At 36.7% G+C, this 27,814-nt stretch overlaps 4 protein-coding genes and 1 long non-coding RNA gene across 6 annotated transcripts; 3 read left to right on the top strand and 2 right to left on the bottom strand.

The window, feature by feature from the left end:
• Positions 1-1,851: 1,851 nt before the first annotated feature.
• Positions 1,852-8,196, top strand: LOC106157255 (uncharacterized). Its single transcript, XM_087015101.1, has 6 exons — positions 1,852-2,087; positions 2,382-2,711; positions 3,248-3,439; positions 7,056-7,247; positions 7,681-7,872; positions 8,189-8,196. The coding sequence occupies exons 1-6, from the start codon at positions 2,015-2,017 to the stop codon at positions 8,194-8,196; spliced, it is 987 nt and encodes a 328-aa protein (XP_086871227.1). The 5' UTR covers positions 1,852-2,014.
• A 201-nt stretch (positions 8,197-8,397) lies between these two features.
• LOC106157257 (uncharacterized) lies at positions 8,398-12,615 on the top strand. The gene is made up of 5 exons (XM_087016366.1): positions 8,398-8,560; positions 9,304-9,480; positions 9,971-9,985; positions 10,707-10,727; positions 11,886-12,615. The coding sequence occupies exons 1-5, from the start codon at positions 8,416-8,418 to the stop codon at positions 12,275-12,277; spliced, it is 750 nt and encodes a 249-aa protein (XP_086872492.1). The 5' UTR covers positions 8,398-8,415; the 3' UTR covers positions 12,278-12,615.
• A 569-nt stretch (positions 12,616-13,184) lies between these two features.
• On the bottom strand, positions 13,185-15,455 carry LOC106157259 (ras-like GTP-binding protein Rho1). Its single transcript, XM_087015874.1, has 3 exons — positions 14,886-15,455; positions 14,386-14,555; positions 13,185-13,904 (listed from the first exon to the last, which is right to left on the bottom strand). The coding sequence occupies exons 1-3, from the start codon at positions 14,911-14,913 to the stop codon at positions 13,488-13,490; spliced, it is 615 nt and encodes a 204-aa protein (XP_086872000.1). The 5' UTR covers positions 14,914-15,455; the 3' UTR covers positions 13,185-13,487.
• Positions 15,456-15,511: 56 nt separating this feature from the next.
• LOC147760976 (ras-like GTP-binding protein Rho1) lies at positions 15,512-19,466 on the bottom strand. The gene is made up of 3 exons (XM_087015875.1): positions 19,297-19,466; positions 17,437-17,606; positions 15,512-17,273 (listed from the first exon to the last, which is right to left on the bottom strand). Exons 2-3 carry the CDS (start codon positions 17,581-17,583, stop codon positions 16,854-16,856), a joined length of 567 nt encoding a protein of 188 aa, XP_086872001.1. The 5' UTR covers positions 17,584-17,606; positions 19,297-19,466; the 3' UTR covers positions 15,512-16,853.
• Positions 19,467-19,839: 373 nt separating this feature from the next.
• On the top strand, positions 19,840-25,496 carry LOC147760975 (uncharacterized). 2 transcript variants are annotated; one of them, XR_015335147.1, is made up of 3 exons: positions 19,840-20,078; positions 21,431-21,760; positions 25,311-25,496. It is a non-coding gene; the product is annotated as an uncharacterized LOC147760975 (long non-coding RNA). The 2 variants fall into 2 exon arrangements; XR_015335146.1 differs by lacking the exon at positions 25,311-25,496 and adding an exon at positions 22,209-22,395 and having other exon boundaries at positions 19,841-20,078.
• The last annotated feature ends 2,318 nt before the right edge of the window (positions 25,497-27,814 follow it).

Genomic DNA, 27,814 nt, shown 5'->3' with positions numbered 1-27,814 from the left:
AGCGCTCTCCCCACTCCTTCCTCCCCCTGTTGTAAAGAAATAAGATAAAAATTAAAGCAGTGAGAGGGTATTCTGTTTTGAATTCTAATTTCGCCCGATCTTTCCAACAACCTTTGGAGTATAGGTATACGTTCTAATCTTTTGTTTATCTTTTTTTTTTGCCGGAGAGGGGGACATTCTGTTGTTCACAGGGATGGATAAAACCTTGGTTTTGTCTTGCTTCACCCGTTAAACTTTTATTTATTTTTGTCTATTTGGTGTGTGTGTGTTGGGGGGGGGGGGGGGGGGGGGGGGATCAGGGTCGGATCCAGGATTATTTGAAGGGGGGTCCACGGTTGCTAGGCCGACTCCTCCAGCCCCCCCCACCCCCACCCCCACCCACACACACACACACACACTTGGCGTACCTTCTTCCAGGGAGACAGAGTTCGGGCCCTCCAGCGGGCCCCGAAAAAATTGGTTTTTTAGAGGGGGAACTGTGCCATTTGGTACGGTTTAGAACTATGATTCAGCTAGTAAATTAAAATTCTAATTCCAAGAGGGGACCAGAACCCCCCATTACCCCCCCCCCTCTAGATCCGCCACTTAAGTTAAGGGAGGCGCGTACACGTGTATGACTGTGCTCTCCTCTATTGTTTAATCGACTGATATTTGTACACACATTTAGCTAGTGTTCATTGAGCATTTTATTTTCTTTCCTTGCTTTATTTTTATTCAGTTACATGTATGCCCTTTTCATAAGCCCAAGAAGCATGGGATTATTTACAGCTAGATCAAGCAGTCATATCCCGTTTATATGATCCCTTTCACATCGCTGTCAAATTTCTAGGAATTCAAGATAAATGGTGAGATCTGTGTCTATTATATGTGCAGGGGTGCCGGAGGAAGAAGGAAATAATCGTACACATGGGGCTTGTGATCCAAGAAAAATGATAGAAATCGCAGTCTGCACTCCCTCATCCCCCCCCCTCCCCCCTGCAAGGGTATGAAGGCGTGGCCTATCAAATTCCCTATTAGTCATATTTTAAAAGTTGTGAAAGTACCTACAATATAACTGTTAGTCCCCGGCCTTCACTGTGCCTCTTCTCAGTTTCTATACCTCCAAATCTAAAATGAAAAATATTTTATACATCGTGGGCAAATTACGAATGAATAATTTTTTTTTCAAGAAATATAATTAAAATAAAAGCAGTGAAGGGGAATAATGTTTTGAATTTCATTCCGTCCCTGAAGTGCAACAAAGGAAATAAATATCGTATCCGAGGCAGTCATCAAATAATAACCCTAATAGAAACCTTCACAAAACTTTCTTTTTTTTTTTTTTTTTTTTGGGGGGGGGGGGGTGGGTCGTTTGTACAGTTCGCCCGTGCGTGCGTGCGTCGGTCTTCGCACACGTTTGTTAGGGGCAAAGCGGAGACAATTTTCCCTCGAATGTCCAATACAGTATAGACGATGAGTAGTTGTAACTGACTTATCTCACGGCTGCACGCTTCGAACAAAAGGATAATTGCGCTGGCTTGTATTTCGCTCGGAACGCACCAATGCGTATTAAAATACCCGAAATACAGGCCAGCGTGTTGGTGAAAAACGAGTGTAATTATCCTATTCTTCGAAGCGCCGATCGCGGAAAATATATACATATTCCTGCACCCCCCCCCCCCCCCCCCCAAAAAAAAAAAAAAAAAATACATAATATTTTTAGCAGTGAGCAAATTTACCCTCAAACAGGGCCACAGATATTTTTTTCTCTATTCACAAACATGTCTCAGGCTTATTTATGACACGATTCTCGCGCTAAATGAAAAATGCACATATTTAACCCGCGGCCCTGGTAGGGGATAGAACAACTGTGCCTTCCCTAACAAATGATTGACTAAAACTTGTCAACCAAGAAATGCTCTATAAAAAGAAAGCTGTTAAGGTTTCAGTTCATTGAGCGTTTCATCGGACCCACATACTGCCGTAGTCACCGTGGGCCAGTAAATCAGCCAGTCGCCCAGACTACCGTTTGAAGATGAAGATGTACAGGACATTGCTCCTTTGTCTGATTTTGGTTTTGGTTGCACTGTATGCGCTCGCCAGAATTCGTAAGTGCTAAATTACGGCTTTTGTAATTCACCATCAAGTATTATAAAGATAGATGCTAGTTTCTTTTTTTCAAATTACCATGACTGGTCAAACTTTATTTGATCGGGCCCTGTTTCATCAGCATTATGCTTTACGTTACTTACAAGCGAGGTCGGACATTATGACATGCTTTTTATCATATCTTGTAATAATTCAAAAACGTTTTTTTAATGCAGGTTTTTCGACAAATTAGACAAAAAATGATATAGGTCTAAGCTGTTTTACTCTTTGTAAAATCTTGAATTTACATTTAGGGCGTACAAGGCACAGTCGTTTCTGCATAACCCGAGCATGTCCTGGGCATCCACGCAAACACGGCAGCGGGCACGCTAAGCCATCGCACCTCGCCTTCTCACGTATACGCTGCCAAGAGTGCGGTAGTCAAGGCAAGGGGTGTAAAAAACCTTCGCCAAGACCCGTGTGTGGGGAGAACTCCAAGTGCTGTAGAGTTAAAAGACACTTGATCTACTGCAAGAATAATATCATTGAAAAAAGTTTACCTTGCCCGCATAAATGGTCCTGTGTGTGTAATGAGGGATACAGGTTGAACACCTCTGATCCAGGTTCCAAAAGTTGCGTTCCAGGTGAGAAATGGTACTTAAAGACTTTATTGCAGCGGTACGGTAATTAGTATAAGTAACTAGGGGAAACAGAAGGGGTTGAAGCCGAGATACACAGTACTGGTTCTGAAGTTCGATAAAAAGTTATGTGCTTGAATCCTGGAAGAGCAAAGAACACTTTTAAGATTTTGTTTAAACGATTTCAAAATGCTATCGTCAGGGGGTCTGTGTTCTTTTTAACTCTTTTACTTCATGCAGGTGACTAATTTTTAAAACTTTTTAACTAATAAGATAAAAGAATAATATTTGTAATTATATATGGTTTGTGTACACGTGGCATGTAGTACTTGACTGGTTGGAAAACAGGTGTTTTATACCAGTCGTCACACGTCGCAGTGGGTGGAATTTGGCATTGCTGTGTACGGCCGGTACACTGTATCTCATGTGAGAAACATTAACACAAAAACATCAATTTGGCACAATGTTCTAAAATATAATGGGTTCTAAAATAATGCTATAAAATTATTCATGAGTTTTGACTTTTGTTTCATAAATTGAAGTGAGGCCCCCAGTTGTGTGTGGTAATAATACCAGATGCTGTGAAGTAGTGGATAACAGTACAGTGTCAAACTGCCAGAATACTACCAATGAAGAAGGTCAAAGTTTACCTTGTCCAGAACCTCTGGTCTGTGTGTGTGAAGAGGGATACATGTTCAACTCTTCTGATCCAGATCCACAAAATTGCGTTCCAGGTGAGAACTCCCATTGTTGGTTAAAGTCCTGTGTTTTTTTTTTAACCTTTTCAAGGAAGAGTAAGGCACTCTCAATGATTTGTGTTTGTTGGTTCGATACTACCCTATTTAAACTTGTAAACACGTATATGTTGTACAGATGATTTCATTATTAATCTTTAGATCTTATAACAGAATGTCGAAATAAAAATTTTAATCATGGTTTACGTAAGGGTGGCGTGTAGCTTTGTAATTTACACTGGTTGGAAAAATGTTGGATGACCATCGTCCTTGTCAAAGTGGGTGGACTTTGGCAATGTTTTATATGGCACACTGTACCTCGTCTTAGAAGCACACACACAGAAATGCAATGATCATGACATAATGTTTCAAAATGAAATCTATATAAATTCATTTCCCTGTGTTGACAAGTTTTGTCTTCTGTTTCATAAATAGAAGTGAGGCCCCCAGTTGTGTGTGGTAATAATACCAGATGCTGTGAGGTAGTGGATAACACTACAGTGTCGAACTGTCAGAATACTACCAATGAAGAAGGTCAAAGTTTACCTTGCCTAGAACCTCGGGTCTGTGTGTGTGAAAAGGGATACATGTTCAACTCTTCTGTTCCAGATCCACAAAATTGCGTTCCAGGTGAGAACTGGCAGTTATAGATTTTATTGCATGGGTGCGGTACCACTACCACCATTAGGAAAGGGGGGGGGGGAGGTTGAAGTCGAGATATTGGTTTTGATGAAAAGTTACTATGCATTTCTTTTCTTTTCAAATATTGGTCCTTCCTTGAATAAATTATAATTCGACATAAAAAGTGTGCTTAAAAACCCATTTGATGTCATGTTTGTTTTTGCCAATTCAACTTAGAGTAAGGAATTCTTTATGATTTTACCGTTGTGATTTTAATACCCTCGTCAGGGGCTCAGTGTTGTTATTTTAAAATCTTTCAATTCTTGTTGAAATTTGTATGTATTTTGTGCATGTGATCTTGTTTTTAAACTCTTGATCTTATAACAGTGTATCTAGGAATAATGTTTGTAATCGTATATGGGATTACGTTTGTGGTATGTAGCTTAGTAATTTTCACTGGTTTCAAAATGGATATCGCATACCCATCGTCACACTTCACAGTGGGTGAAATTAGGCAATGTTGTGTATGGTACACTGTATCTCATGTTAAAAGTATAAACCCACGAACACAATAAATTTGGCACAGTGATCTAAATTTTATGAGTTCTAAAATAATGTTCTAAATTAATTTCCCTGTGTTCACGTGTCTTGACTTCTGTTTCATAAATTGAAGTGAAGCCCCCAGTTGTGTGTGGTAATAATACCAGATGCTGTGAGGTAGTGGATAACAATACAGTGTCAAATTGTCAGAATACTACCAATGAAGAAGGTCAAAGTTTACCTTGTCCAGAACCTCTGGTCTGTGTGTGTGATGAGGGATACATGTTCAACTCTTCTGATCCAGATCCACAAAATTGCGTTCCAGGTGAGAACTCTCATTGTTGGTTAAAGGACTGCATGTTTTTACCTTTTCAAGGAAGAGTAAGGCACTCTATACGATTTGTGTTTGTTATATCTATACCACCATATTTAAACTTATAAAATGTATATTTTGTGAAGATGACTTCAATATTAAACTTTATATCTTCTAGCAAAATTTGGAGAAATAATATTTTTAATCATGGCTGGTAAATAAGTGACATGTAGCATTGTAATTTACACTGTTTGAAAGATGGGTGTCGTATATACCAGTTGTCACTTGCCGCAGTGGTTGGAATGCATAAAAAGCTAAACACTAAAGAAATGTTAAATTAAAGGTGGGCTTCATTTGTGCCTTGATCTAAGACAACTGCACATGCCATACAAACAAACTGGCAGCTTGGCCAATTAATTTGGTCAATTAACTTGGTCATTTAACTTGCCCATTATGCAGTTAACAATGCAAAGACACCAAAAATAATGGGCCCAGCCAGGGTGTAATAAACATGGAGTCTGGGCTCTTTATGCATGGGACTAGATTTGATCCGGGCCTTTGACATATATATATATATATATATATATATATATATATATATATATATATATATATATATATATATATGTGTGTGTGTGTGACATGTAGCTTTGTCATTTACACTGCTTGGAAAACAGGTGTTGTATACCAGTCGTCACACATTGCAGTGCGTGGAATTTGGCAATGCTGTTTATGGCACACTGTATCCCATGTTAGAAGTATAAACATACGAGCGTATAAGCATGAATTTGCCACAGTGTCCTAAAATTAATGAGTTCAAAAATAATGTTCTAAAATTATTCATGAGCTTTGTCTTTTGTTTCATAAATTGAAGTGAGGCCCCCAGTTGTGTGTGGTAATAATACCAGATGCTGTGAGGTAGTGGATAACAATACAGTGTCAAACTGCCAGAATACTACCAATGCAGAAGGTCAAAGTTTACCTTGTCAAGAACCTCTGGTCTGTGTGTGTGAAGAGGGATACATGTTCAACTCTTCTGATCCAGATCCACAAAATTGCGTTCCAGGTGAGAACTTTCATTGCTGGTTAAAGTTCTGCTTTTTTACCTTTTCAATAAGAGTGAGACACTCTTTATGCTTTGTGTTTGTGATTTCAATACTACCATATTTAAAGTTGTCAACATGTATGTATTGTGCAGATGACTTCATTATTAATCTAAAGATCTTATAACAATGTGTAGAAGAAAAATTTTTATCATTGTTTGAGTACGCGTGACATGTAGCTTTGTAATTTACACTAGTTGGAAAATGTCAGATGACCATCGCCCTTGTCAAAGTGGGTATAATTTGGCAGTGTTTTATATGACACACTGTACCTCATGTTAGAAGGATACACACAGAAATGCAATGATCAAGACATAATGTTCCAAAATTAAATCTATATAAATTCATTTCCTTGTGTTGACAAGGTTTGACTTCTGTTTCATAAATTAAAGTGAGGCCCCCAGTTGTGTGTGGTAATAATACCAGATGCTGTGAGATAGTGGATAACAGTACAGTTTCAAACTGTCAGAATACTACCAATGAAGAAGGTCAAAGTTTACCTTGTCCAGAACCTCGGGTCTGTGTGTGTGAAGAGGGATACATGTCCAACTCTTCTGATCCAGATCCACAAAATTGCGTTCCAGGTGAGAAGTTCCATTGCTGGTTAAAGTTCTGCTTTTTTTTCCTTTCCAAGGAAGAGTAAGGCACTCTCAATGATTTGTGTTCATGATTTTAATACTATCGTACTTAAACTTGTACACATGTGTATATTGTACATATGACTTTACTATTTAACTTTAGATCTTTTATCAATATATGGAGAAATAATGTTTTTAAACATGGCATATATGTGTGTGTGTGTGTGTGTGTGTGACATGTAGCATTGTAATTTACACTGGTTGGAAAACAAGTGTTGTATACCAGTCATCACACATCGCAGTGGGTGGAATTTGGCATTACTCTTTATGGCACACTGTATCCCATGTTAGAAGTATGAACATAAGAGCATGAATTTGCCACAATGTCCTAAAATTAATGAGTTCTAAAATGATGTTCTAAAATTATTCATGAGTTTTGACTTCTTTTTCATAAATTGAAGTGAGGCCCCCAGTTGTGTGTGGTAATAATACCAGATGTTGTGATGTAGTGGATAACAGTACAGTGTCAAACTGTCAGAATACTACCAATGAAGAAGGTCAAAGTTTACCTTGTCCAGAACCTCTGGTCTGTGTGTGTGATGAGGGATACATGTTCAACTCTTCTGATCCAGATCCACAAAATTGCGTTCCAGGTGAGAACTCACTTTGCTGGTTAAAGTTTTGCTTTTTTTTACCTTTTCAATAAGAGTGAGACACTTTTTATGCTTTGTGTTTGTGATTTCAATACTACCATATTTAAAGTTGTCAACATGTATGTATTGTGCAGATGACTTTATTATTAATCTAAAGATCTTATAACAATGTGTAGAAGAAAAATTTTTATCATTGTTTGAGTACGCATGACATGTAGCTTTGTAAATGACACTGGTTTTAAAATGATGTCAGATGACCATCGCCCTTGTCAAAGTGGGTATAATTTGGCAGTGTTTTATATGACACACTGTACCTCATGTTAGAAGGATACACACAGAAATGCAATGGTCAAGACATAATGTTCCAAAATTAAATTATATAAATTCATTTCCTTGTGTTGACAAGTCTTGACTTCTGTTTCATAACTTGAAGTGAGGCCCCCAGTTGTGTGTGGTAATAATACCAGATGCTGTGAGATAGTGGATAACAGTACAGTGTCAAACTGCCAGAATACTACCAATGAAGAAGGTCAAAGTTTACCTTGTCCAGAACCTCTGGTCTGTGTGTGTGATGAGGGATACATGTTCAACTCTTCTGATCCAGATCCACAAAATTGCGTTCCAGGTGAGAAATTTCATTGCTGGTTAAAGTTTTGCTTTTTTACCTTTCAAGAAAAGTATGGAACTCTCAATGATTTGTGTTCATGATTTTAATACTATCGTACTTAAACTTGTACACATGTGTATATTGTACATATGATTTCACTATAAAACTTTAGATCTTATATCAATATATTGAAAAATAATATTGCATATATATGCACGACATGTAGTATTGTAATTTACACTGCTTGGAAAACAAGTGTTGTATACCAGTCATCACACATCGCAGTGGGTGGAATTTGGCATTACTCTTTATGGCACACTGTATCCCATGTTAGAAGTATAAACATATAAGCATGAATTTGCCACAATGTCCTAAAATTAATGAGTTCTAAAATAATGTTCTAAAAGGATACACACAGAAATGCAGTGATCAAGACATTATGTTCCAAAATTAAATCTATATAAATTCATTTCCTTATGTTGACAAGTCTTGACTTCTGTTTCATAAATTGAAGTGAGGCCCCCAGTTGTGTGTGGTAATAATACCAGATGCTGTGAGATAATGGATAACAATACAGTGTCAAACTGTCAGAATACTAACAATGAAGAAGGTCAAAGTTTACCTTGTCCAGAACCTCTGGTCTGTGTGTGTGAAGAGGGATACATGTTCAACCCTTCTGATCCAGATCCACAAAATTGCGTGCCAGGTGAGGACTTTCATTGCTGGTTAACGTTCTGCTTTTTTCCTTTTCAAGGAAGAGTAAGGCACTCTTTATGCTTTATGTTTGTGATTTCGATACTACCATATTTAAATTTGTAATTTAACATGTATATATTGTGCAGATGACTTTATCGTTAAACTTTAGATCTCATAACAGTATATGTAGAAATAATATTTTTAATCATGGTTTGCGTACACGTGACATATAACTTAAAAGTGGGTATCGTGTACCCGCATCGTCATACGTCACATTGGATGGAATTTGGCCATGTTTTGGCCTACTGTCTTTGCTGGTTTAAGTTCTGCTTTTTTACCTCTTCACGAAAGAGTAAGGCACTCTTTATGCTTTGTGTTTGTGATTTTGATACAACCATATTTAAACTTGTAAACTTGTTAATAAACTGATACCAGGAGCATATCATTCCACAGTCATTTATCTCCCCCAAAGTATTGGTGTATATTGTGCATATGACTTCATTATTAAACTTAAGATCTTATGCAGCATTTTAAGTTACAATGGTTGAAAACGTGTATTGTATACCCATAGTCATTTGTCACGTTGGCAATGTTTTGTATGGCGCACTGTCTTTCATGTTACACACTGTAGAAGGATGCGCACAGAAGCACAATAATCCTGGCATCATGTTCTGAATTGAAATCTATATAAATTAATTTCCCTGTGTTGATAAGTTTTGTCTTCTGTTTCATAAATTTTGGTGAGGCCACCAGTTGTGTGTGGTAGTAATACCAGATGTTGTGAGGTAGTGGATAAAATATTGTCGAACTGCCAGAATACTATCAATGAAGAAGGTCAAAGTTTACCTTGTCCAGAACCTCGGGTCTGTGTGTGTAAAGAGGGATACGTGTTCAACCCTTCTGATCCAGATCCACAAAATTGCATTCTAGGTGAGAACTGGCAGTGATAGGCTTCATTGCATTGGTGCAGTACTGCATTGTGTATTAGTACCATTACGAAAGGGGGAGTGGGTTTGAGGTTGAGATATTAGTTCTAAAGTTAGAAGGAAACTTAGTCTTTATACTTTTCTTTTCAAATTGTGTTACCATTTGAAGGAAACCTTATGGACTCCTTTTTGTTTTGTTCCGACTTCTACATAATCGAGGGAGTAAATAAACCCAATCGTAATTAACCGCTTCACTCCCTCACATAGTTATCTATGAGCATCTGTGTTAACGTTGAGTTCTTTTGGTAATTCAGCATTAAATTCCACTATTTTGTCATTGATGGAATCAACTAAACTCTATTTTAAAGGATAACATACATTTGTCGCCGGATCTGAAATGACGAAAATGTCAGTGTTTAAATGATAATTGTTTGAATGATTATATATTCAAGTGATACTCCATTGTGTTTAATATTGCCTTTTTTTTCCCCTAGATATACCGACATGTCGTAAGTATTACATCAAACATTACATTTGATTTGCAAACATGCCCTCTCAACTTCTATCTTTCTATAGCCAGAAATAGAAAATAATTGGTAAAACTAGTTGGTTTTTATCATTGTTCATCTAATGAGTTCGACAAAAAAGCAGTGGAGCGGGAAATTTAATTTGCTGTATAGAAATAGTCTATAGACTTCTATATTTAAGATATGTAAGATATGTTTTTTAAAATTGAAAATAATTGTGGTAATGAATATTACCTTACGATTCACGTTATAGGATAATTAAAAAACGCAGTGAACAAAAAATTGTTGGTATGTTGGGAAACTGGTGTGTGTTTTGACATTAAGAATTAATATCTTCACATAAATTTATCGGCAGAAGTGGTGGCAGAAGTTGTACAATATACTGATTACTTGTACACACACTGGACAAGAGAAGTGTCACCCCCTTCACCCCCTGAAACAGAGTAATCAAAGTTTATAATGCCTGATCTACTTATAATGCGACTAATGAGTATAAAACCGCTGTACCATGGAATTGTATTGTTGGTCTTTTTGTGAAATTTGATGTTAATAAAATGATACCAGGAGCATATCATTCCACAGTCATTTCTCTCCCCCAAAGTATTGGTTCAGTAGGGGTGACACTCCTATTGTCCAGTGTGTGTATATACAGTATATCATTAATGTACTTATCTACTATATTTCTTCTTATCAATTTTTTCAGCTATAATTCCAAGATATTGTCGTAAGTATGGCATCTTTTTTTTACCTACATACCAGTGTGTAGAAAGGGAAGTCAATAAGGCAGCAAAACTGTCAGATGAACACACAATAATGCAAAAAAAAATTTTGACAGTTTTGATGCAATAATACATTATGCTTGACAACAAAGCATAGTCACCAACAATTTTTAATTTATCTAACGTGGATACTAAGAATATATAACTACCATAAGGCGTCATGCCAGTGGGAGTTCTAAGTCCAACATTTTTGCCAAAAAAAAAAAGCATTTCTTCCAGAAAAATAATGAAATTATAAATATATGGTTTTCCAACTCAAGCTGTACTTCAGTTCTATTAATCTTTTCTGTATGTTTGATAATCATAAGTAACAAAGTCTTCCTTTGTTGGTCATTATAGCATCGGTGCCCAAAACATGGTTTTCTTCAACTTTGATACAATATCATTTAATGCTTACTTTCTTACATACACCCCCTTTACACTAGACGGCGTCCTTTCTGCGTCCTTTGTGCGACCATGAAACAGGCATCGCCGTGGTTGCAGAATGAATGCTCATTGATCTGCAAGTTGTTGGCACGTAAAGTATTACTTTTTTTACTCTCAAACGGGGCCGTACTACATGTACGTACGGGACGCAGAAAGGACGCCGTCTAGTGTAAAAGGGGTTTTACTTACTTTCTCTTTACTTGTTAAGTTTTTCCACCTTATGGTGGTCACCAGTGTGGGTTGGTCTATATATATAGTATACTAGCAAGGAAGTTATCCAGTTTTGTCTAGAAATTTTCCACCGTGCACAATGTGTCCCTGTACACCAGGCGCGGTGTGTCTGTACATAAAAACGATGTAAAAATCATGCCGTTTGGGGTCTTAAAGTTACGTACGCAGCTTAGTTTATGCTTTCCCTACTTTTTACTTACTGTATTTTTTGTATATTATACGATTAATCTTTTAACATACTAGTATTAAACTTAATTATTTTTATCTTTAATTATTATTATTATTTATAATTATTTGTATTGTTATTTTACTTTTAAGAACTTTTAGAGTTCAGTTTCGGAAATTATATATATGTGGTAGCTGCTTAAATTATCATTATTATTGCAAAATATTGTGGCCAATGTGAAAGTCAAATGCTAGTTTAAAAATTATATTTACACTTACAGCGGACGTTCGACAAGTCAGGTGTGACGGTACAACCTACTCCTTCAGCAGCCGCTTTCGATTTGTTGATTTCGACCTGGTACCGTTACAATACAGCATCAGTTACTCGGGGTGTAACAACATCAGTATATCCACATGCAATGCCGCCACCTTCGACACGATGGTGGTTCTTTTTGCCTGTGATGCGACGTTATTTATTGAACGCGGTGGACTTCAGATATGCGGCATCCGCGGATATCACTTTATGCACTGGAATGACGACAGTCCCGTTTGTGGCGGCTTTACCTCTCTGCTCCAGATCCCGCAAGGAGACCTACCCATTGGGACGTATGCAATAGGTGTGTGCGGGGCGTACACTTCCTATGGCTTCTTTAGGATATCTATCTCTTGTTAAAGATATGTGCAATACCAAAAACTGAGCTAGAGGGATGATCTGCCCAAGTCAAGCTGAGTTTCTAAAGACTACAATTTTCTTCTATAATTTAAATTTATTGACGAAGCCCAATGATGGAATACAGAAAATTGAAATGAAGATTATCCATGTATCTCGAAAGGCCGCCACGAATGAAATATCAACATGAAAAATAAATATTTCATTGTCCGTAATTTATGCATTATTCAAAGAAAAAAGCGTGCAAGAATCCCCTAATACCTATAACCATTTCCAAACTGATTGATATTTGATATCTTTGCCAAAGCGTATAGAGATAGGAATAAAGGTCTTTAAATAAGCGTTTTTAGTTTATATTTTAAAAAAGTCATTTAAGTTGGGCATTTTTTTACCAAGTACACCACAAAGCATTTTGATAACATGAATGGCTTATGTAACAAAATAAAATGAAATCAAAATCACGTGGATTAAAGGTTTGCCCACAGAGAAAAATTAGCTCCTTGTTAAATCAGATTTTGAAAATAAAGTTAAGTAATATCAGCACTGAATACAACTAAAGATAGACTGATGATAATCAGTGAATCAAGTATGCAGAAATAAACGGCGGCTTTGGATGGACCAACGCACACGCCTACATCAACATAACTCACTGTCGTAATAGATTCTGGGCATTGAACATGCAAGAAGCAAATCATTTCCTCGTTTTTATGCATGAGCTTAATCTAAACAGGTTATACTATAGAAACGTATATTTGCATTTAAACGCTGAGATAAGCATCAAAGTATTTATTTCGTTTTTGATACAGCTAGTTTTCCGGGTTTCAGCTGTGTCCATGAAAAAAAAAAAAAAAAAAAAATATATATATATATATATATATATATATATATATATATATATATATATATATATAACTCCCCATATATAAGGGTCTTTGCGTAGAAAATAATTATTTCTAATTGCATTATGGAGTTTAACTTAATGTTTGCATACTGCATGCGAAGTTAGATGTTGCTTCACAAAATATATACTTTTAAGAATCTATTAAGAAATATGGTTAATTGCTAATTACAGGACAACACGTCCTTCTGGAAGCCTCATATACTGTAATTATCAATACGGTAGCAGTTTGTAAAATTGATATGTATGCACTTTCAGCCGTGCTGACGTGCTTAGATTATTCCTAAGTAATAATAATAATAATAATTATTATTATTATTTCCGAACAACAGTTGGATACTTCTTTTTCAACGCCGCCGCTCTTGCTGCCGTCTCAAACAACTCTCGAATTCCTTCCCGCGTTTTTGCTGAACATTCCATATAAGAAAACGCATTTATCTTTTCGGCCATTTTCTGTCCCGCTTGCCAACCAATCGGTTCTTCGTGTAGAGTCCCTAGTTCACAAATAGTATATTTGTCATTTCGTAAGTCCTTTTTGTTTCCAACTAATACAATGGGAACATCCGGGCATCGTTTGTTGATCTCTGGTGCCCATTTGTATGAGGCATTTCTAAAACTGCAGGGATTGTCAATTGAATAACACAGTAAAACAGCGTCCTTTTTGTTGCCTGAAAGGGAGTTAAGCCTGGTGACGTCATCTAGCCCCGCTGGTTCTCGGAGGATAAGTTCAATCTGGAAGGAAGTTTTCAAAATCAGCATTTCTGATACAGAAGCAATAAGTTTTAAAAGTACTAAAAGTAAAACTAAAAGTTAAAAAATATGATATTACAGCTAAAGATATAAATACCACACTCAAAATTTATTTTCTCGATATTCACTCTAGAAAATGATATATATATATATATATATATATATATATATATATATATATATATATATATATATATATATATATGTTGATGGTTCCAGGGTTTCGTGTGAGGGGGGGGGATTAACACAGAGATTGAATGTAAAATTTTGAAATTTTCTCGCTTTTATCATGCGGGTCCTGCATCAATTTTAAAACAGACGTTTTTCTTTATTATTCAAGTGTGGAACAAACTAAATATATATATGTAAGATTTTTTGATATTGTTGATAATGAGAACATGGGTTAAAATGATATGCAGCGCAACATTTAAACTGCCGTTTGTCCATATGAAAAAATAATCACCATTTTGCCATCAATTTCTATGTATGAAATATTACTCGTGGAAGGGACAGGAAGACGGTTTATGGCGAAATCGTCCTTTGTGAAAACGCTGACTAGACAAGATTTTCCACAACCCTCGTCTCCAAGAATGATTATTGTTTTGCGTGGCTGGTGAGCTTTAGAAGACCTATCTGAAAATGAAAATGTATTTCACTTGCCGTATTATAACATTTAACTCTCTCTCTCTCTCTCTCTCTCTCTCTCTCTCTCTCTGAGCAAATATTATCACAAATAATCTATAATTCCTCTCGTATCCTCGCTAACTCATTTCCCCATCTTTTATACTGCCCTCAGATAACACAAGAACAGTATTAAATCAATAAAAATAGTGTTCAACGCGGAAACAACGATTAAACTGATCTGTAATAATCATTTAAAAATGTTACTTTGTATTTAGATATCTATTTTTAAAGGTAATAGTAAAATGATATCAAAAAATGAAAACGAGAGTTACTCCTCACCGTTGTATAGACACGACCACAATCCCATCGTCTTGGTTAAAAAAACATATATGTACCTGTTATTTACACTATTTATCTGTGATCTTTGTGGCCATTCTCTAGTGCTGGAAAATGACTAGCCGGGCGAACCACGCTCTTTTATAATGGAGGTCCGTAATGCTAAAAATAGCCTCACTGGGTGGTTTATTTATAGAGTAATGACTGGGTGAAGATTTTTTGGAAGATTGCTGTGCATAGCCTTTGCACTATCATTATTTGCATATTTACATGTCAAATCTCTCCTTCACTCTCTTTCTCTCTCTCATCAAATTGTTAAATTTAAAAATGTTTTGAACTGAATAATAAAAAACAATTTTTCGGCGATAGAGGTCGGCTGATTGTTGACACTGTATTGTTACATTTTTATCTACGTTTTAACTTAAAATTAGCTTTTTTAAATTTAATATTACACTACACTTTTTGTTATAATGTTAATCTAATATTTAATACTTAAATATTAATTTATGCATTCTTTTAAAATCTGTTATTAACCGCGGTTAATTTTACGAAATGATATTGATGTACTTTTTCTGGTGTGGTATTGTTTCTCATTTTGCACATTGCAATAGAAAATAAATATAAAGACAACTTTTTGAATTGGTTTATTTAAGTGTTCATTCTTTCTTTTATGTATATTTTTATTATAATAGATATAATAATAGTAATAATAATAATGCTTATTATTAATCTTATCAATATTATTGGCATTTCAGAAAGTGGGGCTTCCCATTTTCCATCCTTTATTTTCACCAGGACAGGGAAAATACACATCAGTTGTGTAACGAACCTTGAAGAGTGAAGGACTATGATGAAACCCCACAGTTCACTGACTGACGACTTTTTTATCTACTTTCTTTCTATTTTCTTTCAAGGAGAGTGTTTTTCCCCAACAACTATAAAATATATCATTAAGTTTCTATGGTCTATGACACATCAGTGTTACTGTAAGGTAGCGATGAAAAGAGTTGCTTGATTTTATCAAGGAGTTACAACAGACTAACTCCTTGATTTTATCTAGCTTTAATTTGGTATAGTTAAGTTTAAATTGTTAGTTCAGATGACAATTACTCCCACAAGTGATCATTTAGGTGACTCTAAAAACTTTGGTCAAGCCATTTACTCCGTGACCGATAAATCACTTATCTTGTTTATATTATAAAAAAGTTGTAAACAACGTCCGTAGGCAGGGCTACATGTAGGTGGGGTGGGGTTAAAACCCGTCTTTTTGGCAAGAAAATGTCCCCTCTGAATCAATACTTGATTTAAATTCTATGTCTTATCTCAAGCTGGGTCAACTGAGGGGAAGGAAAGGTTCAGTTTTCGACAAAAAGAACCCTGGTTGCTGAATGCAAGCCTGTTGCTAGACATTATATTGTTATTCTTTGTTGCTGCCGTTTACTATGATGGAATGAAAGTGGGAGAGAGCGGTGGGAGAGAGCGGTGGGAGAGAGGGTCGCCACTGGGCTATGCTGTATCGTTGTGATTATAGTAAAAAGAGAGATGCGGGCTTGCACATTTACTGCCAAGACCTCGATAATAGTATCAATTTTATAGTTTAAGAGTCATATTCTTCACAGATGACGAGGGTCTGGAAACACCATTTATATGCCTTAAATATCGTTAAGAAAAATCGCGATTGTAATTCATCCAAAAAATACCTGAAAGTTATCGAATGTCAAAACTTAACGGTTGGTTAACAACAAATATTTATTATGAAGGACACTTAATGTGTATAATTACAAAAAAAAAAGAAAAAAAAAAAAAAAAAACGACTGATGCCACATATAGCCTAATTGTACATGTATAGCAGAAGGTATTGCAGCATTACTTGAAATATATTTATTTTTTAATACCATGATTGTCTTTACTTTGCTTCTCTTTGCCCAGCATCACTCATGACAAATTTCTTTAGAACAGAGTGAAAAAAAATTAACATCTGCGATGGATCTTACGGCGTTTCCTTTTCAATAACGTCGCTCTCGTGGCAGTCTCAAATACGTCCCTAACGCCCTCTCGCGTTTTCGGCGAACACTCAAGGAAAGAAAAAGCACCAATTTTTGCCGCAGTGTCTTCCCCGGCCATGTAATCCACCGGCTTTTCGTTCAGCTTTGCCAGTTTAGTAATGATCTCTTCATCTTTTCTCAAGTCCTTTTTATTTGCCACTAGAACTACAAGAACATTGGGACAAAAGTGGTTGATCTCCGGGACCAGTTTTTCGGCGATGTTGGCCAGGCTGTCGGGACTGTCTGTAGAGTAACACATTAGTATGACGTCAGTATCGGGATAAGATAAGGGCCGTAAGCGGTCGTAATCTTCCTGGCCGGCAGTATCCCAAAGTGTCAACTCGATCTGAAATAAAAAACATTATTTCTAATTAAAAACAGTAGTAATATATGAGAGAGAGAAGAGCTTAAATCAAATGAACGGATGAACGCTATATTTTATAACAGACAATTTTAACTCTCAAGTCTTCAATTTAATTAAAAAAAAAAATACTACAAAAGAGTCGCACCTGTTTTCCATCCACTTCTATGTCGGTTACGTAGTTCTCAAAGACGGTGGGAATATAGCTGAGGGTAAAGTCGTCCTGTGTAAACACGTTGAGCAGGCAGGATTTACCGCAGGCGCTATCCCCAACAATCACCAACTTCTGTCTCATAGGGTACGCCGTAGAATCTGCGTCTGGAAGGTGAGAAGGTAATTTAATCAACTGCAATTAAAGGAAGTCATCTTGATTTTCCAAAGCTCACTGATATCCTAGCTCCATACAAGGATGCATATTGAATATATTCAATATACGTCCTTGCTCCATATAATCAGAATTGTTGTCTTCCGTAGCGACCTGAGTTTGATGGTCATTTGAATCTAACTCCTGTATCATCAGCATGCTGTAACTTGAATTCTCTTTTAATCTACCTACAGTGGCACTCAGGGTGTTGGAAGCGAATAAAAATACCTTAGCCTGTTGTTTAGACGTCAAATTGCACTTAATCAGTCCATAGGTATTTAAACGGATAGGCTTAATTTAACTTCTGAAAAGGGATCAGATCTGAGAGGGGCACCTTTTGTTTGAGCGTTCTCCCCACTCCTTCCTTCCCCTGTCGATCAAGGGAAAAAAGCCAGGAATTAATCAAAAGATGCCTTGATAACGTCTGGGACGGCCTAGCTTTCCAGCACTGCTTATTGAAAAAATATCATTTGATATTTAAGAATGAAAAAAGATCTTGGACAAATTTTGAATTAATTGATATTTTTCAAGAAATAGGATAAAAATAAAAGCAGTGAGAGGGTATTCCGTTTTGAAAATTCATTTCGCCCGATCTTTCCAACAACCTTTGGAGAAGTTATACGTTCTAATCTTTTGTTTATCTTTTTTTCTTTTTTTTTTTTTTTTTTTTTTTTTTTTTGCCGGAGAGGGGGACATTTTGTTGTTCACGGAGATGGATAAAATCTTGGTTTTGTCTCGCTTCGCCCGTTAACTTTTATTTATTTTGTCTATTTTGGTATGTGTGTGTGTGTGGGGGGGGGGGGGGGTACTTCTTAAGTTCAGGGAGGCACGTACACGTGTACGGCTGTGCTCTCCTCTTTTGTTTAATCGACTGATATTTGTACACACCTTTAGCTAGTTTTCATTGAACATTTTATTTTCTTTCCTTGCTTTATTTTTATTCAGTTACATGTATGCCCTTTTCATAAGCCCAAGAAGCATGGGTGGGGATTATTTACAGCTTGATCAAGCAGTCATATCCCGTTTATTTGATCCCTTTCACATCGCTGTCAAATTTCTAGGAATTCAAGATAAATGGTGAGATCTGTGTCTATTATATGTGCAAGGGTGCCGGAGGAACAAGGAAATATAATAATAATAATAATAATAATAATAATAATAATTATTATTATTATTATTATTATTATTATTATTTATAGTCTAAAATCCAAACAAAATGTTCAGTAGACTTTGCATGGGTAAAATGAACAGAACAGATGAATAAAGTCAATAAATAAATAAATAGGTAGTTAAGATATTAGGCCTAAGAGATTAAAATGTATAGTACAATGAAAATAAACATATGGACAGTTAAGATTTTAAGATATTAAAATGGATAGTACAATATAAAAGATAACAGCCAGTCAAATAAGTTATATAACTTTTTGAAAATAAAAGTTTTTAATTCTTTTTTAAAATTGTCCACAAACTCTTAAGAATAGTTCTTAAGAATATTAGGAGATTGTTCCATTCATTTGGTCCATAGACTTGAAGGACTAGGTCGCCATATGTTCTTAATCGAGCATTACATGCCATGAGTAAAACCTGGCTACTACAATCTGTTTAAGAGAATGTCATTGAGAGACCATTAAAGGATTACGCGACCTTCCTTTCATGTAGGTCCGCCATAATTAGGTCTCGGCCTTGCTGGACCTCGTCTCTTCTCGATGTGATTGCTGTTGTCAGTTAGATGATGCTGTACGTTCCAGTAACAACAAACAGCGCGAGTCGAACAGTGTATGCCCCATACAACAGCGTAATTATATCGAGGCACACCGGAGACGATTTTCTCTCGAATGTCCAATACAGAAGACGATGAGTAGTTGTAACTGACTTATCTCACGGCTGCCGCTTCGAACAATAGGATAATTGCGCTGGCTTGTATTTCGCTCGGAACGCACCAATGCGTTTTAAAATATCCGAAATACAGTCCAGTGTGTTAGCAAAATAAGAGTGTAATTATCCTATTCTTCGAAGCACCTCCCCCCCCCCAAAAAAAAAAAAAATTTAGCAGTAACCAAATTTACCCTCAACCAGGGCCACAGATAAATTTTTCTCTAGATATTCACAGATATGTCTCAGGCTTATGTATGACACGATTCTCGCGCTAAATGAAAATGCACATATTTAACATGCGGCCCTGGCAGAGGATAGAACAACTGTGCCTCCCCTAGCAAATGATCGGTTAAAACTTGTCAACCAAGAAATTTTCTATAAAAAGGAAGCTGAAAAGGTTTCAGTCCATTGAGCGTTTCATCGGACCCACATACTGCCGTAGTCACTGTGGACCAGTTACCCGGACTACCGTTTGAAGATGAAGATGTACAGGACAATGCTCCTTTGTCTGATTTTGGTTTTGGTTGCACTGTATGCGGTCGCCAATATTCGTAAGTGCTAAATTATGACTTTTATAATTCACCATTAAGTATTTTAAAGATAGATGCTGTTTGTTTTTAAATTACCATGACTCGGACTTTATTTGATCGATCCCTGTTTCATCAGCATTATGCTATAAAGTATCTCACTTCTCTCGGACCGTCTTTCGTTTTGAACGGTGTTCCAGTTAGCCAAACATTTTGCTTAGTTTTGTTACTTTCACGTTCACAAAAAATGCATTACACGACAGAACAACACCCTGAGCTTCAGAGATAACTTGACACTAACCTCTTCACAATAGCCTATCTTCATTGTGTCAAGTTACCTCTGACGAAAATAGTTTGACCTAGTTTATATAAGCCAATCGAATCCAAGTTTCAAAATTTTTCACCAAAGTTTGGTGAAAACGCTGATTGGTTGACCGTCAAGCGGTAATCCTCGGCTGATTCCGCAAGCTCCATACTAACAAGAAAGTTATTGTCTAGTGCGGAGACATCCGAGTAGTTCCGAGTGCATAACCGTACACGGAGAAAGCATGGCGTCTCCTACGAGTGACTACGTAAAATAATGTGTTAAGTTATCTGTTGATTCTTTGCAAAATATGAGTATATCGGAATTGAAACCAGAGCAGTTTGAGGCCCTGCATCATTATCTACTGAGGGCTGATGTATTTTGCGTGCTGCTCACAGGTTACGGCAAGTCCCTGATATTCAGCCTTATCTTTGATTGGTCCGGATTTGAACAAAGCGCGCTTTGACTCGTTCGCGTTCATTGGCTAGATCGTTCAATGAGTCATTGAGTGCGGGCTTTAAATTTGATTGGCGGGCGGCGGGGGCAATCGAATGTGGTCAAAGGTAACTTGACACGATGAAGATAGGCTATAGTGAAGAGGTTAGTGTCAAGTTATCTCTGAAGCTCAGGGTGCAGAACAATAGCTTCATTCAACAAAGGACGTATTCAGAATTGGAGATCACAGGATCTACATGTACTGATCTACAGATCAAATGTGGCAGACCGTACATGAAAGAAGAGCCGTGGGTTGGCTTGCATGATGGTACGATGCATATCTCAATGCAATGGCGTCAAGCGATATCAATTATGAGAAATCAGCCTTAAAAATCGTGCCAAGATAAAGACCAATCCACCAAAGAGCACGATTCAGTAAAATAGTCATGTTCATTTACGATAAAATGGTAACGTTAATTTTACTTACAAGTGAATTTGGACATTATGGCATGCTTTTTATACCTTGTAATAATTTAAATACGTTTTTGTTCAATGCAGGCTTTTCATCAAATTAGACAAAAAGATGATATAGGTGTAAGTTGTTATACTTTTCGTAAAATCTTGAATTTACATTTAGGGCGTACAAGGCACAGTCGTTTCTGCATAACCCGAGCATGTCCTGGGCATCAACGCAAACACGGCGGCCGGCACGCTAAGCCATCGCACCTCGCCTTCTCACGTATACGCTGCCAGGAGTGCGGTAGCCGAGGCACGGGGTGTAAAAGACATTCGCCAAGACCCGTGTGTGGGGAGAACTCCAAGTGCTGTAGGGTTAGAAGACACTCGATCTACTGCAAGAATAATATCATTGAAAAAAGTTTACCTTGCCCGCATAAATGGTCCTGTGTGTGTAATGAGGGATACAGGTTGAACACCTCTGATCCAGGTTCCAAAAGATGCGTTCCAGGTGAGAAATGGCACTCACAGACTTTATTGCAGCGGTACGGTAATTAGTATAAGTAACTAGGGGAAACAGAAGGGGTTGAAGCCGAGATACACAGTACTGGTTCTGAAGTTTGATAAAAAGTTATGTGCTTGAATATTGGAAGAGCAAAGAACTATTTTAAGATTTCGTTTTCATGATTTCAAGAAAATAAAATAATATTTGTAATTATATATGGTTTGCGTAAACGTGGCATGTAGTACTTGACTGGTTGGAAAACAGGTGTTTTATACCAGTCGTCACACGTCGCAGTGGGTGAAATTTGGCATTGCTGTGTATGGTACACTGTATCTCATGTGAGAAACATTAACACAAAAACATCAATTTGGCACAATGTTCTAAAATATAATGGGTTCTAAAATAATGCCATAAAATTATTCATGAGTTTTGACTTTTGTTTCATAAATTGAAGTGAGGCCCCCAGTTGTGTGTGGTAATAATACCAGATGCTGTGAAGTAGTGGATAACAGTACAGTGTCAAACTGCCAGAATACTACCAATGAAGAAGGTCAAAGTTTACCTTGTCCAGAACCTCTGGTCTGTGTGTGTGAAGAGGGATACATGTTCAACTCTTCTGATCCAGATCCACAAAATTGCGTTCCAGGTGAGAACTCCCATTGTTGGTTAAAGTCCTGTGTTTTTTTTTTTTTTTAACCTTTTCAAGGAAGAGTAAGGCACTCTCAATGATTTGTTTTTGTTGGTTCGATACTACCCTATTTAAACTTGTAAACATGTATATGTTGTGCAGATGATTTCATTATTAATCTTTAGATCTTATAACAGAATGTCGAAATAAAAATTTTAATCATGGTTTACGTAAGGGTGGCATGTAGCTTTGTAATTTACACTGGTTGGAAAAATGTTGGATGACCATCGTCCTTGTCAAAGTGGGTGGACTTTGGCAATGTTTTATATGTCACACTGTACCTCGTCTTAGAAGCACACACACAGAAATGCAATGATCATGACATAATGTTTCAAAATGAAATCTATATAAATTCATTTCCCTGTGTTGACAAGTTTTGTCTTCTGTTTCATAAATAGAAGTGAGGCCCCCAGTTGTGTGTGGTAATAATACCAGATGCTGTGAGGTAGTGGATAACAGTACAGTGTCGAACTGTCAGAATACTACCAATGAAGAAGGTCAAAGTTTACCTTGCCTAGAACCTCGGGTCTGTGTGTGTGAAAAGGGATACATGTTCAACTCTTCTGTTCCAGATCCACAAAATTGCGTTCCAGGTGAGAACAGGCAGTTATAGATTTTATTGCATGGGTGCGGTACCACTACCACCATTAGGAAAGGATGGGGGGGGGGGGGGGAGGTTGAAGTCGAGATATTGGTTTTGATAAAAAGTTACTATGCATTTCTTTTCTTTTCAAATATTGGTCCTTCCTTGAATAAATTATAATTCGACATAAAAAGTGTGCTTAAAAACCCATTTGATGTCATGTTTGTTTTTACCAATTCAACTTAGAGTAAGGAATTCTTTATGATTTTACCCTTGTGGTTTTAATACCCTCGTCAGGGGCTCAGTGTTGTTCTTTTAAAATCTTTCAATTTTTGTTGAAATTTGTATGTATTTTGTGCATGTGATCTTGTTTTTAAACTCTTGATCTTATAACAGTGTATCTAGGAATAATGTTTGTAATCGTATATGGGATTACGTTTGTGGTATGTAGCTTAGTAATTTTCACTGGTTTCAAAATGGATATCGCATACCCATCGTCACACTTCACAGTGGGTGAAATTAGGCAATGTTGTGTATGGTACACTGTATCTCATGTTAAAAGTATAAACCCACGAACACAATAAATTTGGCACAGTGATCTAAATTTTATGAGTTCTAAAATAATGTTCTAAATTAATTTCCCTGTGTTCACGTGTCTTGACTTCTGTTTCATAAATTGAAGTGAAGCCCCCAGTTGTGTGTGGTAATAATACCAGATGCTGTGAGGTAGTGGATAATAATACAGTGTCAAATTGTCAGAATACTACCAATGAAGAAGGTCAAAGTTTACCTTGTCCAGAACCTCTGGCCTGTGTGTGTGAAGAGGGATACCTGTTCAACTCTTCTGATCCTAATCCACAAAATTGCGTTCCAGGTGAGAACTCTCATTGTTGGTTAAAGGACTGCATGTTTTTACCTTTTCAAGGAAGAGTAAGGCACTCTATACGATTTGTGTTTGTTATATCTATACTACCATATTTAAACTTATAAAATGTATATTTTGTGAAGATGACTTCAATATTAAATCTTCTAGCAAAATTTGGAGAAATAATATTTTTAATCATGGCTGGTAAATAAGTGACATGTAGCATTGTAATTTACACTGTTTGAAAGATGGGTGTCACTTGCCGCAGTGGTTGGAATGCATAAAAAGCTAAACACTAAAGAAATGTTAAATTAAAGGTGGGCTTCATTTGTGCCTTGATCTAAGACAACTGCACATGCCATACAAACAAACTGGCAGCTTGGCCAATTAATTTGGTCAATTAACTTGGTCATTTAACTTGCCCATTATGCTGTTAACAATGCAAAGACACCAAAAATAATGGGCCCAGCCAGGGTGTAATAAACATGGAGTCTGGGCTCTTTATGCATGGGACTAGATTTGATCCGGGCCTTTGACATATATATATATATATGTGTGTGTGTGTGACATGTAGCTTTGTCATTTACACTGCTTGGAAAACAGGTGTTGTATACCAGTCGTCACACATTGCAGTGCGTGGAATTTGGCATGCTGTTTATGGCACACTGTATCCCATGTTAGAAGTATAAACATACGAGCGTATAAGCATGAATTTGCCACAGTGTCCTAAAATTAATGAGTTCTAAAATAATGCTCTAAAATTATTCATGAGCTTTGTCTTTTGTTTCATAAATTGAAGTGAGGCCCCCAGTTATGTGTGGCAATAATACCAGATGCTGTGAGGTAGTGGATAACAGTACAGTGTCAAACTGCCAGAATACTACCAATGAAGAAGGTCAAAGTTTACCTTGTCCAGAACCTCTGGTCTGTGTGTGTGAAGAGGGATACATGTTCAACTCTTCTGATTCAGATCCACAAAATTGCGTGCCAGGTGAGAACTTTCATTGCTGGTTAAAGTTCTGCTTTTTTACCTTTTCAATAAGAGTGAGACACTCTTTATGCTTTGTGTTTGTGATTTCAATACTACCATATTTAAAGTTGTCAACATGTATGTATTGTGCAGATGACTTCATTATTAATCTAAAGATCTTATAACAATGTGTAGAAGTAAAATTTTAATCATTGTTTGAGTACGCGTGACATGTAGCTTTGTAATTTACACTAGTTGGAAAATGTCAGATGACCATCGCCCTTGTCAAAGTGGGTATAATTTGGCAGTGTTTTATATGACACACTGTACCCCATGTTAGAAGAATACACACAGAAATGCAATGGTCAAGACATAATGTTCCAAAATGAAATCTATATAAATTCATTTCCTTGTGTTGACAAGTCTTCACTTCTGTTTCTTAAATTGAAGTGAGGCCCCCAGTTGTGTGTGGTAATAATACCAGATGCTGTGAGATAGTGGATAACAGTACAGTGTCAAACTGCCAGAATACTACCAACGAAGAAGGTCAAAGTTTACCTTGTCCAGAACCTCTGGTCTGTGTGTGTGATGAGGGATACATGTTCAACTCTTCTGATCCAGATCCACAAAATTGCGTTCCAGGTGAGAACTCTCATTGCTGGTTAAAGTTCTGCTTTTTTCCTTTTCAAGGAAGAGTAAAGCACTCTCAGTGATTTGTGTTCATGATTTTAATACTATCGTACTTAAACTTGTACACGTGTATATTGTGCATATGACTTCACTATTAAACTTTAGATCTTATAACAATATATGGAAAAATAATATTTTAATCATGGTTTTATATACGTGACATGTAGTATTGTAATTTACACTGCTTGGAAAACAAGTGTTGTATACCAGTCATCACACATCGCAGTGGGTGGAATTTGGCAATGCTGTTTATGGCACACTGTATCCCATGTTAGAAGTATAAACATATAAGCATGAATTTGCCATAATGTCCTAAAATTAATGAGTTCTAAAATAATGTTGTAAAAGGATACACACAGAAATGCAATGATCAAGACATAATGTTCCAAAATGAAATCTATATAAATTCATTTCCTTGTGTTGACAAGTTTTGTCTTCTGTTTCATAAATTGAAGTGAGGCCCCCAGTTGTGTGTGGTAATAATACCAGATGCTGTGAGGTAGTGGATAACAGTACAGTGTCAAACTGTCAGAATACTACCAATGAAGAAGGTCAAAGTTTACCTTGTCCAGAACCTCTGGTATGTGTGTGTGATGAGGGATTCATGTTCAACACTTCTGATCCAGATCCACAAAATTGCGTTCCAGGTGAGTTCTGTTATTATTGGTTAAAGTTTTGCTTTTTACCTTTTCAAGGAAGAGTAAGGCACTCTATATGATTTGTGTTTGTGATTTTGATACTCCCATATTTAAATTTGTAATTAAACATGTATATATTGTGCAGATGACTTCATCGTTAAACTTTAGATCTCATAACAGTATATGTAGAAATAATATTTTTAATCATGGTTTGCGTACACGTGACATATAACTTAAAAGTAGGTATCGTGTACCCGCATCGTCATACGTCACATTGGATGGAATTTGGCCATGTTTTTTTGGCCCACTGTCTTTGCTGGTTTAAGTTCTGCTTTTTTACCTCTTCAAGGAAGAGTAAGGCACTCTTTATGCTTTGTGTTTGTGATTTCGATACAACCATATTTAAACTTGTAAACTTGTTAATAAACTGATAGCAGGAGCATATCATTCCACAGTCATTTATCTCCCCCAAAGTATTGGTGTACATTGTGCATATGACTTCATTATTAAACGTAAGATCTTATGCAGCATTTAAAGTTACAGTGGTTGAAAAACGTGTATCGTATACCCACAGTCAATTGTCACGTTGACTGGAATTTGGCAATGTTTTGTATGGCGCACTGTCTTTCATGTTACACACTGTAGAAGGATGCACACCGAAGCACAATAATCCTGGCATCATGTTCTGAATTGGAATCTATATAAAATAATTTCCCTGTGTTGATAAGTTTTGTCTTCTGTTTCATAAATTGAAGTGAGGCCCTCAGTTGTGTGTGGTAATAATACCAGATGCTGTGAGGTAGTGGATAACAGTACAGTGTCAAACTGTCAGAATACTACCAATGAAGAAGGTCAAAGTTTACCTTGTCCAGAACCTCTGGTATGTGTGTGTGATGAGGGATTCATGTTCAACACTTTTGATCCAGATCCACAAAATTGCGTTCCAGGTGAGTTCTGTTATTATTGGTTAAAGTTTTGCTTTTTACCTTTTCAAGGAAGAGTAAGGCACTCTATATGATTTGTGTTTGTGATTTTGATACTCCCATATTTAAATTTGTAATTAAACATGTATATATTGTGCAGATGACTTCATCGTTAAACTTTAGATCTCATAACAGTATATGTAGAAATAATATTTTTAATCATGGTTTGCGTACACGTGACATATAACTTAAAAGTAGGTATCGTGTACCCGCATCGTCATACGTCACATTGGATGGAATTTGGCCATGTTTTTTTGGCCCACTGTCTTTGCTGGTTTAAGTTCTGCTTTTTTACCTCTTCAAGGAAGAGTAAGGCACTCTTTATGCTTTGTGTTTGTGATTTCGATACAACCATATTTAAACTTGTAAACTTGTTAATAAACTGATAGCAGGAGCATATCATTCCACAGTCATTTATCTCCCCCAAAGTATTGGTGTACATTGTGCATATGACTTCATTATTAAACGTAAGATCTTATGCAGCATTTAAAGTTACAGTGGTTGAAAAACGTGTATCGTATACCCACAGTCAATTGTCACGTTGACTGGAATTTGGCAATGTTTTGTATGGCGCACTGTCTTTCATGTTACACACTGTAGAAGGATGCACACCGAAGCACAATAATCCTGGCATCATGTTCTG

Source organism: Lingula anatina, chromosome 6, assembly GCF_051362555.1.
Source record: "Lingula anatina isolate TDL-2025a chromosome 6, LinAna3.0, whole genome shotgun sequence".
Classification (NCBI taxonomy): Eukaryota; Metazoa; Brachiopoda; class Lingulata; order Lingulida; family Lingulidae; genus Lingula; species Lingula anatina.
The sequence above is the reverse complement of the archived record's forward strand: the minus strand, read 5'-3'. Positions and strand labels throughout refer to the sequence as shown.

Excerpts from the sequence above, each read along its gene's own strand:
- LOC106157255 (XM_087015101.1), top strand. The coding sequence starts at position 2,015 with ATGAAGATGTACAGGACATTGCTCCTTTGTCTGATTTTGGTTTTGGTT. Across the intron at positions 2,712-3,247 it reads TTCCAAAAGTTGCGTTCCAG|TGAGGCCCCCAGTTGTGTGT; the intron begins GTGAGAAATGGT and ends CATAAATTGAAG. Across the intron at positions 7,248-7,680 it reads TCCACAAAATTGCGTTCCAG|TGAGGCCCCCAGTTGTGTGT; the intron begins GTGAGAACTCAC and ends CATAACTTGAAG.
- LOC106157257 (XM_087016366.1), top strand. The coding sequence starts at position 8,416 with ATGGATAACAATACAGTGTCAAACTGTCAGAATACTAACAATGAAGAA. Across the intron at positions 8,561-9,303 it reads TCCACAAAATTGCGTGCCAG|TTGTGTGTGGTAGTAATACC; the intron begins GTGAGGACTTTC and ends TGAGGCCACCAG. Across the intron at positions 10,728-11,885 it reads TATAATTCCAAGATATTGTC|CGGACGTTCGACAAGTCAGG; the intron begins GTAAGTATGGCA and ends TTACACTTACAG.
- LOC106157259 (XM_087015874.1), bottom strand. The coding sequence starts at position 14,913 with ATGGGATTGTGGTCGTGTCTATACAACG. Across the intron at positions 14,556-14,885 it reads GTGGTCGTGTCTATACAACG|ATAGGTCTTCTAAAGCTCAC; the intron begins GTGAGGAGTAAC and ends TTTCATTTTCAG. Across the intron at positions 13,905-14,385 it reads TAGAAATTGATGGCAAAATG|ATTGAACTTATCCTCCGAGA; the intron begins GTGATTATTTTT and ends ACTTCCTTCCAG.
- LOC147760976 (XM_087015875.1), bottom strand. The coding sequence starts at position 17,583 with ATGAGACAGAAGTTGGTGATTGTTGGGGATAGCGCCTGCGGTAAATCC. Across the intron at positions 17,274-17,436 it reads TAGAAGTGGATGGAAAACAG|ATCGAGTTGACACTTTGGGA; the intron begins GTGCGACTCTTT and ends TTTTTATTTCAG.